Source organism: Microtus ochrogaster, unplaced genomic scaffold, assembly GCF_000317375.1.
Source record: "Microtus ochrogaster isolate Prairie Vole_2 unplaced genomic scaffold, MicOch1.0 UNK11, whole genome shotgun sequence".
NCBI classification, from domain to species: Eukaryota; Metazoa; Chordata; class Mammalia; order Rodentia; family Cricetidae; genus Microtus; species Microtus ochrogaster.
Window position 1 is genome coordinate 3441260 of NW_004949109.1, and position 14867 is coordinate 3456126.

At 34.8% G+C, this 14867-nt stretch overlaps 1 protein-coding gene across 6 annotated transcripts in view; it reads right to left on the reverse strand.

The window, feature by feature from the left end:
* The window catches only part of Erbin (erbb2 interacting protein), a 110383-nt gene that overhangs the window by 30305 nt on the left and 65211 nt on the right, over positions 1-14867 (reverse strand). For all 6 annotated transcript variants that reach the window (XM_013353552.2, XM_005366577.2, XM_013353551.2 and 3 more), the window contains exons 10-15: positions 14069-14213; positions 12723-12795; positions 12307-12436; positions 11709-11824; positions 9239-9308; positions 6353-6452 (exon numbers count right to left, since the gene is read on the reverse strand). In XM_013353552.2, coding sequence (XP_013209006.1) covers positions 6353-6452; positions 9239-9308; positions 11709-11824; positions 12307-12436; positions 12723-12795; positions 14069-14213 — 634 coding nt within the window. The remainder of the gene's footprint in view (positions 1-6352; positions 6453-9238; positions 9309-11708; positions 11825-12306; positions 12437-12722; positions 12796-14068; positions 14214-14867) is intronic.

The window sequence follows — 14867 nt, forward strand, 5'->3', positions numbered from 1 at the left end:
ATAAAATGAAGTCAAGATTTTTGCCCATAAAAAAGGATTTGTATTCAGAACAAAAGAAATTATAGAATGGGGGAGTAAAAGCAAATATGCCAACACACACACCACCCCAGCACAAACCACCAAAAAACAAAGAACTAACCCTGAAGAATCTCAAGCACCCAAGTATGGCCATCTTAAATATGTGTGTTGAAACATTAATACCAAAAATTCCAAATTATGACTTATTTGGATTTTCTTTTCCTTTGTGAATTACCTGTCCACACTAAAAGTGACATAAAATAAACAGGAACAATAGGAATGACATTGTGTGTGTGTGTGTGTGTGTGTGTGTGTGTGTGTGTGTGTGTGTGTGTAGTTTTATTTCTTGTTATGTGTTCCTACACAGGGCCTCCAGTTCCTTATGTAGCTGAGGAAGATCTTGACTTTCTGATTCTCCCATCTCCACTCCCCAAGTGCTGAGATTACAGGCTGAGGGCTTAATGCGGGGTTTCTTGTATGCTAGACAAGTATTCTACCACTGAGTTCCAATTCCAGACCACTGTGTGCTAGTTTTAATACAGGATCTCATGATACAGCCTGTGCTGACCTCTCTAACTCTGAATCCCCTGCTTTGGTTTTCTGAGTGTTGAAATTATACATATGCTTTTATTCTCATGACTTAGTTTGAGATTTTTATTTTAACTATTTTGGTGAGTTGTTTAGTATTTACTTAACAGACTATTTCTGTTAAACTAATATGGAATATGGTTAAAATTGTTGAAATCTCCATGGTATCATTAAAAAGGTAAGAGATGTATGCTGTGGGACAATGGTCTTTTATCATGTCACTTATATTATTTTTAATAAAACACTGATTGGCCAGTAGCCAGGCAGGTAGTGGAGGCGATGAGAACAGGAGAATTCTGGGAAGAGGAAAGCTCAGTTCTGCAGTTGTTACCCAGACATAAAGGACGTAGATGAGAATGCCTCACTCATGAAAGGTACCAAGCCATGTGGCTAACGCAGACAAGAACTATGGGTTAAAAGGTAAGAATTAATTAACGAGAACCCTGAACTAATAGTCCAACCAGTTTATGATTTATGTAGACCCCTGTGTGTTTCTTTGGGACTGAAAGACTGTGGGACCTAGTGGGACAGAAATCTCTGTCAACAGATATACTTCAATAAAATGACTCCCTGAGTTCAATCTCAAGCACTAAACTAACCCACACGGCAGGTAGAGTAGCACTATGCCTTTAATCACAGCACTGGGGAGGGAGAGGCATAATATTATATGTTCAAGTTCATCCTCACATACATGGTGGGTTGGAGGTCAACCAGGTCTACGGGAGACCCAGGTTCAGAAGGCAAAGAGAGGCAATCAGAGCCAGGCAGTTTTTAACAGTCTAGTTCTAGGATTCATGAAATTAACTCACTTAAGTTAGGTAGTAATCTTTAAAATTCTTTCTTGCCATTAGAGCATGTGCATGCATGCATGTGTGTGTGCGTGTGTGTATATACGCGATTTTCTGGGTTATTTTCCCCCTTCTACCTTTACATGGATTCTGAAGATAATTACCATGCTTGGTTGGCAAGTACTTTGACTCCTGAGTCATTGAGAGTCCTTGGGTAGCACCTGCAATCACCAGCCAGCCTCCAAATGCTTAAGAGTTAAAGCAATTTTATACAAGAATCCCAGAGTTTGTAACTCTGACCATGGCTCTCACTCTCAATAGCTACTGGTTAATTACGTTTCTTAGTATTTTGAATAAATTCCTTACCTTTCTAGCTTCAGGGTATCAGGCAATATGATTTCCTACTCTTACTTTACAGTCTCACAAATCTGAATGTTGAGGCGAATTCATTCAACACTCCTGTATCTGACTACAGATTGTTTTCAAGATTTGCTATATCCTGAGTAATGGGAATGTCTGATGTTGCTACTACTGTGTAATCTTAGTTGCTAGACATCTTCAATGCCAAAGTTAATCTTCAAATCAGATAAAGGATTCATAACCATAGTCATACTCAAAACATTCCCACTTCTGTCACTGTACCCTCCTGCTAAATATTAAGTCACGCCCTGATTGTTGATAAATGCTCACATTTTTAGCCATCTTTCTTTTCCAACATGCAAAACCACTCTAGGTTTTAATTCCTTCTTTAATGATGTTTTCCATTTCATGATACCCTATCACTTCCTTCAAATGTCCTTTCTGAACCACCAGAAGCTAATTTCTTTCACATTACTGTTACCCTTCATGTCACTATTGGGAGGAGGGGGGAATAAAAACTCTCAGAGAGGAACTCCAGATTGATATTACCCCACCAGGCTGTTTTCCGAGTTCTCTATATTTCATATACAATATGTACCTAAATAATAGAATAGAGGTAATTTTAAAAACAATCATACATTCCCTTCTCCCTGCTTAAGTCTAATTCCACTAGGCCAGACATGGTAGTACACATCTTTAATCCCAGCACTCAGGAGGCAGATGTAGGTGATTCTCTTTGAATTTAAAGAATTCTAGGTCAGTCATGGCTACAAAGTGAAACATTTTCTCCAAAAAAATACTAATTCCTCAACCTAGACTGACATTCTCATTCCTAGTCTTTCAAATTCTCTCATCATTATACACCTTTCGATTCTGAAAGGCAAGTGGTTTTACTTAGCTCTAATAGCACCTGTCTCACAGGATGACAAAACCAGATTAAATTCAGTTTAACAAAGTGAACACAATTCCTCTCAAGCTAGCATAAAGCTACAACTGAACAGTAATATTCACCATATGAGTCATCTATTTCTTAGAGATACTGGGATAAAGAAAAACATTTCCTGGAAGTTCAAAGGTTCATCATCCTCTTGATAACACTACTGTAATTTTTTCTCTTAGTTTTATTAATTGCATGAGAATATGATGGAATATACATGAAGGTTGGAGAATAAGAGAATCAGTTATCTCCTTCCATCAAGTGAATTACAGGGATCAAACTTAAGTCATCAGACTTGGTGGTAAGCTCCTTTACCTGCTGATCCCACTTTCCAGCCCCAAACACTACAGTTTCTAATTTGAGATGTGAGTACATTATATTCATGTATACCTATGGTAAGGTATTTTAAGGGGCAAATGAACTCCAAGGAAATCTAAGAGTTTTCTGATTAATTAATGCATTACAAATTTCCAGACTCTAGCTCCCTCTACCTTAAAACAAATTCTAAAATAAAACCAAAATTATGACAGCATAATTCTTTCTATCAGAATCTGAACAGCACTTCCTTATCTAAACAATCATCCTTTAAAAGAAGAAATCATAATAGGAAGTCAGCTAAAATAGGGGCTGGATAAAAAAAGGCCAGGCGAATTTGAATCATGAAAATAGGGAACAGTAAAGTAAGAGGTCAAGGCATATCTATTTGTGGTTAAAACATTCACAGTTTACACAACTTAGAGAAGGGGCTAGCAAAAACACTTCTAAAAAATGATCAGAGAGTAAAGACTCTAAACTCTATGAACTAGAAGCAACTAATGACATAGTATATATGTTGGAAGACGGCTGTAAAATTGAGAAGTTACAGGTATAAGATATTTAACTTGTTTCAAAGTCATTCGAACTGATGATTTTTAAGGGCCGATTTAATGAAAAGATTGGAAATGACTAAACAGATTAAAAATTTAACTCATCTAACTTGTTTCTATCATGTGACAAAGAGAACACTATCATCTTTGTAAGAAGAGAGACTTGCTTTTTTTTGTAAGAGAGATTATTGTTTCATAGGTATTTTCTGTAACACTTATTTAGGAACAGCAAAGGCTATTCAGACTTTCTGTTGAAATCCAAGTTAGGCTTTTGATATGCAAAATATAAATAAATTCATTGAAAGTTCTTTAATTAAAGCTCTAAGAATAAACTTAAAAGATACATCTCTTTTCTATGCATTTAAATCTACTTCTAACTTCATTTATCAAAATTATAAAATGTAGAACTGTTTCCATAATGAACTAGTGTACTTATTTTTAAACTGTTAGACTGACACATTGCTAAATGTTGTGTTGACTACTTTCATGTCAACTTGCCATAAGGTAGTCATTTAAGAGGGAACCTCAATTTAAAAAAATGCCCCCATCAGATATGTCTATGCTGTATTTTCTTGGTTGATAACTGGTGTAAGAGGTCCAAGCTCACTGTGGGCAGTTCTACTCCTAGGCTGGCGGTCCTGGATGTTATAAAAAAAATAAGCTGAGCAAGCCATCAGGAGCAAGCCAGTAAGCAACATTCCTCTACAGCCTCTGCTTTAGGTCCTGTCTTGAGTTCCTGACTTGAATTTCATCCAGTACTGAAATAAACCCTTCTCTTGCCAAAAGTTGCTTTTGGTCATAGTGCTTTACAGTATAAACTCCAAGACACATGTAAATAAAAATTCTGCATGTCAGAAATGAAGTTTGGCCAGGCAGTTGTGTCTCATGCCTTTAATCCCAGCACTGGGGAGGCAGAGGCAGATGGATCAAGGCCAGCATGGTCTACAGAGCTAGTTCCAAGAAAGTCAGGGCTACACAGAAAACCCTGTCTCAAAAAAAACAAAAACAGAAATTAAGTTTAAATGGATATGCAACACTGGGGTATAGCCCACTAGTACAGTGCTTGCTTACCATTTGTAAGGTCCTAGGTTCAATTACCAAAACCATAAAACAGAAAAGGTAAATGGGCAAATACTACTTATGGTACTAATAGAACAGTACAGAAAATGATACCAAATATTTGAACATGTCAACAAAACATTTGTTTACTTGCTTTTATTCATCAGAACTCATCTCAATTTTTTCATTTTTCCTGATCTCTGAAGATTTATGAAAATAGGAAATAGCACTAAGTATTAATCTCAATATGAAATATCTCCCACAGGTTCACATTTGAAGAGTTGGTTTTACTATTCTAGGGGTATTCTATTCTAGTTAGTCGTACTATTCTAGGAGTCTGTGGAAACCTTAGGGCTGGGCTTGTGCTGTAGGAAACATGCCTCTAAGGGTAATACCAGGCCCCCAACCTCTTCTTCTTCTGCTCTGGATCTCCTCCACCCCTTCTTACTAGGATGAAATGAGATCTCTAAAGAAACATCTTTCTTTCCTTGTTTCTCCTTTTCTATAATTGTAACAATGTAAAGCTTGACTGACACAGTAAGAAGGTGTGAGAGTCCTGTAGCTACTACCTGCTATGCAATGTGATCAAGTAATTGTCCTTTTCGTAGTAAAGAATGCTAGTATAGTACTTAAAACATTTGTAAAGAAAGACAGGAAATGATTTCTTAGTTCAGAGAAGAGAACATTTTAATGTTCTATTCATAAACTAACAAACTATTTCAGTAAACACCATATAATGAAATATTTCTGTTGCTAGCACTCAAGTAGAGACTGGAAGCTGGTTCAAATGGAACTGCTAAATTCATTTAAAAATGAGAAAATGGAAACTCACTCACTTAACTTAGCATGATTTATTTTATTTTTATGTTATGTGTGTGTGCTTTTTACCTGCATGTATCTCTATGTGCTACATGCATGCATGGGGCCCAGAGTCCAGAAGAGAGAACCATATACCCTAGAACTGGAGTTGCAGACAATTATAAGCTGTCAAGTGGGTGCTAAGATTAGGAATCTGGGCCCTCTGGAAGAATAGAAATGCTCTTAACCACTGAGCTACTTCTCCAGCCTCCTAATTATCATTAAGACTAACAATGAATTTACACTTTTCTCTAACATTTTATATTGAGTTACTTTCAAAGTAACTTCAGACCATAGATATGCTTACTGTCTTCAGAAAGATTAATACATATATAAAAAGACATTTAAGTGTAATTTAAAAAATGTTACACACATAGAAAACACAACAAAATATATTAAAAATAATTTGGTCCTCTGTCTTCACACAATAATCCACAAGTACACACTAGCGGCCAGAATATATTTTCTCTTGCTTGGCAAAACCTAGAAAGCAACTTAGTAGTGACTAGATAGTAGCTTCACAGATGACCTTGATCTAGTGTGTGGACTCCAAGGGTATTATATAATACAATAGAACAAACCATGTCCTGGTTGAATACTTCTAATCACACAATGCTTCACAAGCATTCCTAACATTTAGTCAAGTGAGATTTGAAGTAAGGAGTGCTACAATTGATAACATTATCAGTGTTACATAAATAAAGAAAGCACACAATACATTCCCATACCTCTATATTCAACTTATAATGTTACTTATCCACCTATTTCCTGAAAACTTTCTGATCAATATTCTAAATTCCAATGAAGTAATAAAAAGTTTTGGAGCTAAAACTTCTCTTGGCACTTAAGAAGAAGGGGAGGAAGTCTTTAATTCCTACCTTCTTCAGTCCTTGGTTGCTGAGGGAACATGTAGTTAGTAAGCACCATTTTCTGAGTCTCTGAATCAGTTTCTTTTTGAAGAGGTATCAGAGGTTTGGACTAGGGAAAGAAAACAAATGATTAATTTTTTAATAAACCTTTAATTTTCAATAAAAGAAACTACACATCTAATAATCCCTACAAATAACCATCCACCAATTTTACAAACTATCAAGGTACAGGTTACAAAAACAAATTTGTGTATATACAAAAGAACACTTTTGAGCATTCATTTGAAACCACATAGAAATCTAGAAAATAAAATTTTAATAAAAAGCAAATTCAACATGTATTATTTATCACTGAAACAATTATAAAATATTTCAACATGCCAAGAATACCTCTAGCCTATGAATTATTTACTACACAGAGATTTTACTAAAAAGGTTATAAAACGTTTTCCATTATATGTTATTTTGCTGTCTCTAGTATATCCTTTTGTAAAACGCTTAAGGAAAAAAACCATTTAGAAGGTTTATATTAGGTATCTAAACATTTATTCCAGTTAGCTGCTAAACAGACAGTGCTTAAAAGTAATCAGTAAGTTGAACACTGCTTCTCTTCTATCTCCATCAATGGCACCAACAAGACACTTAGTGGAGCCACCAGGTATTTTAGACTTCATTCTTTTCTTAGTATCTTTCTTCTAATTGGTTAACAAATAGTATCAATATCTGTTCTAATACAACTATTATTTTTAATATACTCCCCTAAAATTCTACCATTAAGAGCCTTAAATAAGCCGGGCGATGGTGGCGCATGCCTTTAATCCCAGCACTCGGGAGGCAGAGGCAGGCGGATCTCTGTGAGTTTGAGACCAGCCTGGTCTACAAGAGCTAGTTCCAGGACAGGCTCCAAAACCACAGAGAAACCCTGTCTCGAAAAAAAAAAAAAAAAAAAAAAAGAGCCTTAAATAACTTAAATAACTCCAAGTAGGTAGGAATTACCCAGTCTTCTCTTCTGTATTATCTTTCAGTTTATTCTCCAAATAAACTCTTGTGAAAACCTGATTCTATTCTGAAATCTTACTCCCAAATACTTAAAAATTTTGTGACTTCCACCTAGTTAAAAACTACACTGTCCTATAGTCTCAAATATTCTGACCATTTTACTTGACTTCCTCAAATAATGGAAGTGGTAAGCCTACTCTTTCCTAAAAATCTGCTTCCTTGAAATCTCAAAGACAGGCTGATTCTTCACTCACACTGTTTTTGACAAGAAGGACAGAGATGACGGTATTAACACTGCTCTGAGAGCTCACCCTGGTCTATCATCAAATGTAAAAGCCAGTCCTGCACACATCATCCTGGTTTCTAAATTCAATCTCCGTATTATCCACCAATCTCCTCAACCCCAGGCAGAGCATAGTTAATTAAAATATTTCAAAATATTCCAAAATCTGAAAACACTGAGCACTGACATGGTTGTCCCAAGTAGAACAGGACACATTTGACGTCAAGAGAAAGTTTATGCTAAAAAAAAAAAACCCTAAAAATTAATTTTTAAATGCTACGTAAATTATTTTCATATATGTAAGTAATATATGAAACATTAATAAAGTTTATAGTTAGACTTTTATTCCTATCTTATTTTTAAATTATGAATATTAAAAAGAAATCTGTGAGGTAGAGGCAAGTGAATCTATGTGAATTTGAGGTCAAAATGGTCTACAGAGAGAGTTTCAGGATAGCCAGGGCTACACGGTGAAACCTTGTCTTGAAAAACCAAAACAACAATAAAAAGAAAATCCAAAAATCTACAAAATATCTTATCCCAAGTATATCAGATATGGAATACTCAATCTGTGTTCCCTCCTCTTATATTAAATATTTCCACAGTCAAAGGTAATTCAACAGATATAAACTATAAAGAACATAGATAAACTTTTTGGTCCAATCATTTCTTAGTGTGTAAAGAAGCAACCCCTTTAAATGGCAGTATCAAAATTATCTAAGACATTTGTAAAAACCAATGTCCCTAAAAATATTCTGCTATTATCCTTTAAACAACCCACTACATAGATCAAAATTGGCATATTTTAAAATGGGTGAACTGAATGGCATATGAATTATACTTCATAAAATTTATAACCACGGCTACTTATGGAGTACCTGGGCAGAGACAAGAATTAGTTTACTGAGCTTTTCCCATACCCTGAATGTCTAACTACTGCTCTTTAATTCCATTTAATTTTAGACACTCCTTCAGTTCTCTAAGCTATAAAAACTCAAGATGTCACCTGTTGGCATTCTTCCTCTGGAACCTAAAATCACTCATTCATCAAATACTTACTAACATATTTTATATCAAAGCACTAACACAAGACAGAGCAAAACAAGTATGTACACTGAATTCTCGAGTCTGCAGTTGATAAGGTGTAGGGTACTAGAGAGCATAGATAGGAGCATTCACTTACTGCTGTCTCAGACAAACAGGACAGCATTTCTGAGAGTTTTAAGGTGAGGAGAGGAAAAGAATAGGGCAAAGAACGCTCTGAATGCCTCTATGCTCAAAATTGCTGAGAGAACAGATTTTCATGCGCACTCAAAAAGAAGTGACAATGGTAGTAAGTCATATAAAAAGTTAGGTAGAACTGAGTCTGATTTCCAATCTCTATATTTTTATGGGTTTGAAAACTTGCTAAAATACAACAAAATCACTTATATATCTATATCTGTGTTAAACACTGGTTCTAAATATGGTAAGATATTTCTTCATATATACAAAAATGCATCTTTACATGTGAACAAAGGTATAACTGCTCTTACGTGGCACTATATAAATTAAAGGGTATAATCACATCACACAATTGGAAGTCCAGCCAAATACTAGTTCAGAATACTCACCTGATTATCTGAGAGCCACATAGCAGTCAACTGTTGTAGCTTTGTAAAGCTAAAAGGCAAATTCTTTAATCTGATTGGAAAAAGACAAAAATTATACTTAAAAATGAGAATATTTCAAGCCGGGCGATGGTGGCGCACGCCTTTAATCCCAGCACTCGGGAGGCAGAGGCAGGCGGATCTCTGTGAGTTCGAGACCAGCCTCGTCTACAGAGCTAGTTCCAGGGCAGGCTCCAAAGCCACAGAGAAACCCTGTCTCCAAAACCCCCCCCCAAAAAAAAAAAAAAAAAAGAGAATATTTCAAATGACTAAGAGATTACATTAGAAGTGCAGCTCAGTGGTCCAGTGCTTACCTAGCATGGACCCTATCTTCCTACCTCCTAGTACCACAAAAAAATAATTAAAATGAAAACATAAGTCATCTGAACAATGCTGTATACTGGCATATGCAGTTAACATAAAAAAGTAAAGTCAAATGCACACTTTTATATAGGAGAAAAGACAAAAGCATTAGCTAGTTTTAAAACACAATTCTCTATAACTGGTTTAATTTAGCAGATAAAAGGATAATCAGGTCAATAGTGAAAATTAAAACAAAAACAGTATATGCACTAGCCCCAAAGGCGGCTGTATTTCCTGATGATTGTCAACAATCTAAGACTTAAAAAGCCATCTCTAAAGTTAGTATAAGACTTCTAGATTATCTGACAATTTATTTTAGGACAGGCACATTAACCTGTCCAATATGAACATGTATACATTTATTTATTTATTTGTTTATAAATAATAGTTTTTATGGTTTATTTAACTTTTATTTTATGTGCATTGGTTTGAAGGTGTCAGATTCCCTGCAACTGGATCTTCAGACAGTTGTGAGCTGCCATGTGGGTGCTGGGAATTGAACCCCGATCCTCTGGAAGAGCAATCAGTACTCTTAACCACTGAGCCATCTCTCCAGCCCCCGCAACTATACTTTTAAATGAAAGAATGAACAAACTTTATCTGATGCTACTTATTATTCTGTGAATGTTATGGTTCATTTTGAGCCACTATGATTATACAATCTTTATTGTAAATTAAAAATAAACAAATCTGTTAAAAAAAATAACAACTGTCCATGCCGTAAAGTAAGGTAAGGCCACCCTGAGTACTCACTCTCTCACAAAACTGTTGTTGTTTCTGTATTTAGAGAGAACTAATGCTGTAGGAAGACTAATGCTGTAAGAACACTGTGCTGCTCCACATTTTAGTGAGCTATTACTATTTCAAAATGATAATACGTAAAATAAAGTGATACAAACACTTATTAGAGTAGTAAATTAAAATAAGATTCCATTTAAAATAATATTTTTACTTTATCCTTGCTATCTTAAACCTAACTAGTCTTCTGTGCACACCTTTGAAGACAGAGTTTGAAGAGGTGGTGCTCTCACTTGGAAAAAAATTAAGAGAAGAAACAAAATTTACTACAGAGGCAGAGGTTCTTCTTAAATAAACTGTAGCTGTTAGGACATTTTTGACATGTCAGTCAGAATACTGTACTTAAAGTTCTACTTTACAAACTATGTGAGCCTGAAATTTCTCCTACATAAGAGAGAAACCTACTATACTATTACAAAAGGATTATGTTTGTATTTTGTAAAGTGTTACAAGATAAAAAACATTCTGTTGTGGATTAATGCTCTTGTATACTATAAAGAATTGTCACTCATACTGGTTGAATAAAATGCTGATTGGCCAGTAGCCAGGTAGGAAGTATAGGTGAGAAAACCAGACTAAGAGAATTCTGGGAAGAGGAAAGGCAGAGAGTCAGTCATCATCAAGATGTAGAGGAAGCAAGATGAGAATGCCTTACTGAGAAAAGGTACCAAGCCACATGGCTAAACATGGACAAGACTTATGGGTTAATTTAAGTTGTAAGAGCTAGTTAATAATAAGCCTGAGCTAATAGGCCAAACCATTTACAATTAATATAACCCTCTGTGTGTTTATTTGGGACTAAATGGCCGTGAGATTGGGCGGGACAGAAACTTCCATCTATAACTTTCTGCAACTATTATTTAAACAACCTTAATCTTTCACTCCAGCAATCACTACTCCAGTCTGGGAATCTAGAACAATCAATCTGTTCTGCAATTTGGTTTTTGTGGCCCAAACTGTATGAATGAATCTCTGCCTAGAAAAACATAAACAAAGATTAGATTAAAAAATTGCTTTGTTCAGCAGCAGTACAAAGGTGAATTTGGGATTACAGGAATTAAAAGGCTATATAATAATGAAAGAATAAAGATTGTATAATTATGTTGGCTCAAAATAAACCATGACAATCACAGTAACATCAGGTAGTTTGCTCATTTTTTCAATTGAAAAAATTTAAATATATATAAAATGAAATAAACACCAGCTAGAATAGTATATTTCATATCAAATTTTAACTTCAATGTAGTCTATAAGCCAACAGAAGATTACAAACCTGTTATCACTTAAATTAATGACTTTTAATCTTTGCATATCACCCATTTCCTCTGGAAGTGTCTCTAGTTTATTAGAATGGAGAAACAGCACAGTTATGTTTTTCCAGTTTCCAATCTGAAAGAGAAACAAACTGGAGATCACAAACCTGGCCTATAGGTCAATAAACAAAACTGTATTACTATATCTGAAAGTGGTGAAAAATACTCCTTGCATTTACAAAAGTATTACTTTTGTAGTAACTAACCTCTCTCTCCTCTCTCTCTCTCTCTCATTTTTCAAGACAGGGTTTCTATGTAGTTCTGGTTGTCCTGAAACTCACTCTCTAGACCAGGCTGACCTCGAACTCAGAGATATGCCTGCCTCTTTAATCCCCAGTCCTGGGATTAAAGGCATGCACCACCACCCAGCTTTAACTACTCTCTTTAAATTATTAACTTTCCTTTAAGAAAGAAAAGTGTTTAGGAACAGCTTCAAAGTTGCATAGCCTGTTATTATTCAGAATATAAACTGATTAATAAACTATTTTAGAAAGAAAATAAAACAAAGAATATGTTTAAAAGAAGACAAAAATCTGACATAAATGCAAAATACTGTACCTCTGGGGGTAACTGTTGTAAGTAATTGTGATCTGCAGCAAAGGTTCTTATGTTTGTGAGCTGTCCAACTGATGAAGGCAAAGCTTCAATTTCATTGAAACTGCAATCCAGTTCTTCTATAGACCTTAGACTACAATTATAAATGAAAACACATTGTTTTTAAAATCGACACTATACCCAATATTTAAGAACACGTCAACATGAAATTAGCAAATGAAATTTGGTAAAGCTAAACTTTATCAACAATAAATGAGTATATTTTTATTACTATTATATAATAACAAAACTGTATGCAAATTACTTATTTTGAATGTTTGTGGAATCTGCTTTGATGTTCTTTATGTAAATAAAATGCATGCAGAGACACAAGCCGAGTTAATAACAGCACTTTGTCTACACATTCACACACAACTCACCCTCCTATTGAGTCTGGTAGATACATTAACTGGTTTTCATCTATTTTAAGAGTTGTGACATTTTTCAATGAACCTATTGAGAAGAAGTAATAAATCATTTTCAGCTTAAATTATAAAACAAATTCATCAATAATCACGGTGAAACACATTTGATTTGACAACATTTAGAAGACATTACCAATAAAAACCTACTTACAAAAGACACTACGCCCTATCATCACCCACTCTTACTCGCCCAATATTTCTATTTTCACCCACCTCACCTGTGTGTGTTATGTGTCTACATGTGTGTGCGTGTGCAGATGTATGAACATGCTTATGAAAGCCCGAGGTAAACTTTGGTGTCCTTACACAGGAACCTTCCTCATTTTATCATACTAGGACCTGGGGCTCATCTATTAGGTTAGGCTGGCAGGCTAGGAAACTCCAGGGATCTGCCTCCTCAATGCTGGGAACAGAAGTGCACACAACACTAAGGCTAGCTTTTAATGTTAGTGTTTGGAATCAAACTTTAAGTCCTTATAATTGCCAGGCAAGTCTTTTACTGACTATCTCTCCAGCCCCCACTGTATTGTTTAACTTACTACCCAACCCCCAAGTAAAATATAAGCTTTCTAAGAAGACAGACATTTTGTCTCCAGTGTCCACTTCTGTATCCTTGTTCTAAAAACAAAGTCATGACATAAAGAATTAACCACAATCTGTTAAATTAATAAAAACACAGCAGTATGAATTGTCACTACATAGCAAAATAGTATGTAAATAACTATATTTCAACTCAAAAATCAAAAGTACTTATTAGATTAGAATAGAATTCTAAAATGTAAAATGTGTCTTAACTTTAAAACTGGTGTAATTCAACTGAGAAATATGATAATTTAGTTTTTCTATTATATCACCTTGAAGATTTAAGCATTGAGACTTTCATCCAAGTGACCTATCTACCTCATACTTTATCAAACAACTTCAAAATAGATTGAGCATGAATTGTAGATATACCATAAATTTTTTAAAAGCCTCCTGTTTTCTTATCTATCAATCAATCAATCAATAGTAAAGTAAGGGAAAACAGTTTCCAAATAAGGGATGGGGATCCCAGAAGATGAGTAGGCTAGCTTCTTTGTCAAGAATTTATTAAAGTTATAAAAACAGAATTTCCTTAGAATAAATATTAGTAACAAAAGTAGTAAACTGTACAATGGAGCACATCAGGGAAAGTTCAAGTAATATATGTAAGTGGTGGTAAAATAAAACATTAATAGAAAGATTTTGAATTTCTATGAAAGATTTGAGTAAAAAGAAGTCTTTAATAATTAAAAAGAAATTGTTTTGAAAACAATACAGACCAATGGTCTCAGGCAGCTGCTGAAGGGAGTTACTTGATAAGAGGAGGTCTTGGAGGTTCTCACATGTTGAAATTCCTTCTTCAACCATTTCAATATTATTTTTAGAAACATCCAAATATGTGAGCTGTCTCAAACTACCAATAAACTGTAGGTAAAGGACAGAAAATTCCATTATTGTATCAAGTAATTTTGTTTTGTTTGTTTTAAGGCCTGTTTCTCTGTGTAGCCCTGGCTTTTCTGGAACTTGAATTTACAGATCTGCCTGTTCTGCCTCCTGAGTGCTGCTGGGATTAAAACGTACACCACTATGGCCAGGATCAAATAATTTTTAAAATTTAAGTAATAAGCAAAATACCAAGTTTTAATTAATAACTAAATGTGAACGTTTTCTCAATCACCAGATATATTTAATAATAAAGATGTGGAATAATTTTATTCAACCAGAATGATAGTTTTCTTAGGTAAATATTGATCACCTCCTATGAAATGGCTATTCTCTTATGTCTTCTCTAGATATGGAAGCATACCATTTCTCAGGTGATAAAACAGAAATCATTTTAGTTTAACTATTTCTGGAAAGCTGAATTTAGTATAACTGACTGCTACTAACAGAATGCATATGTTCTCAGTAGTAAAAAGACCATTTTTAATATAATTTGTTATGGACGTTTTCAGATGTGTGCATGATTTTTTTTTTTTTTTGCTTTTTCGAGAAAGGGTTTCTCTGTGGCTTTGGAGCCTGTCCTGGAACTAGCTCTGTAGACCAGGCTGGTCTCGAACTCACAGAGATCCGCCTGCC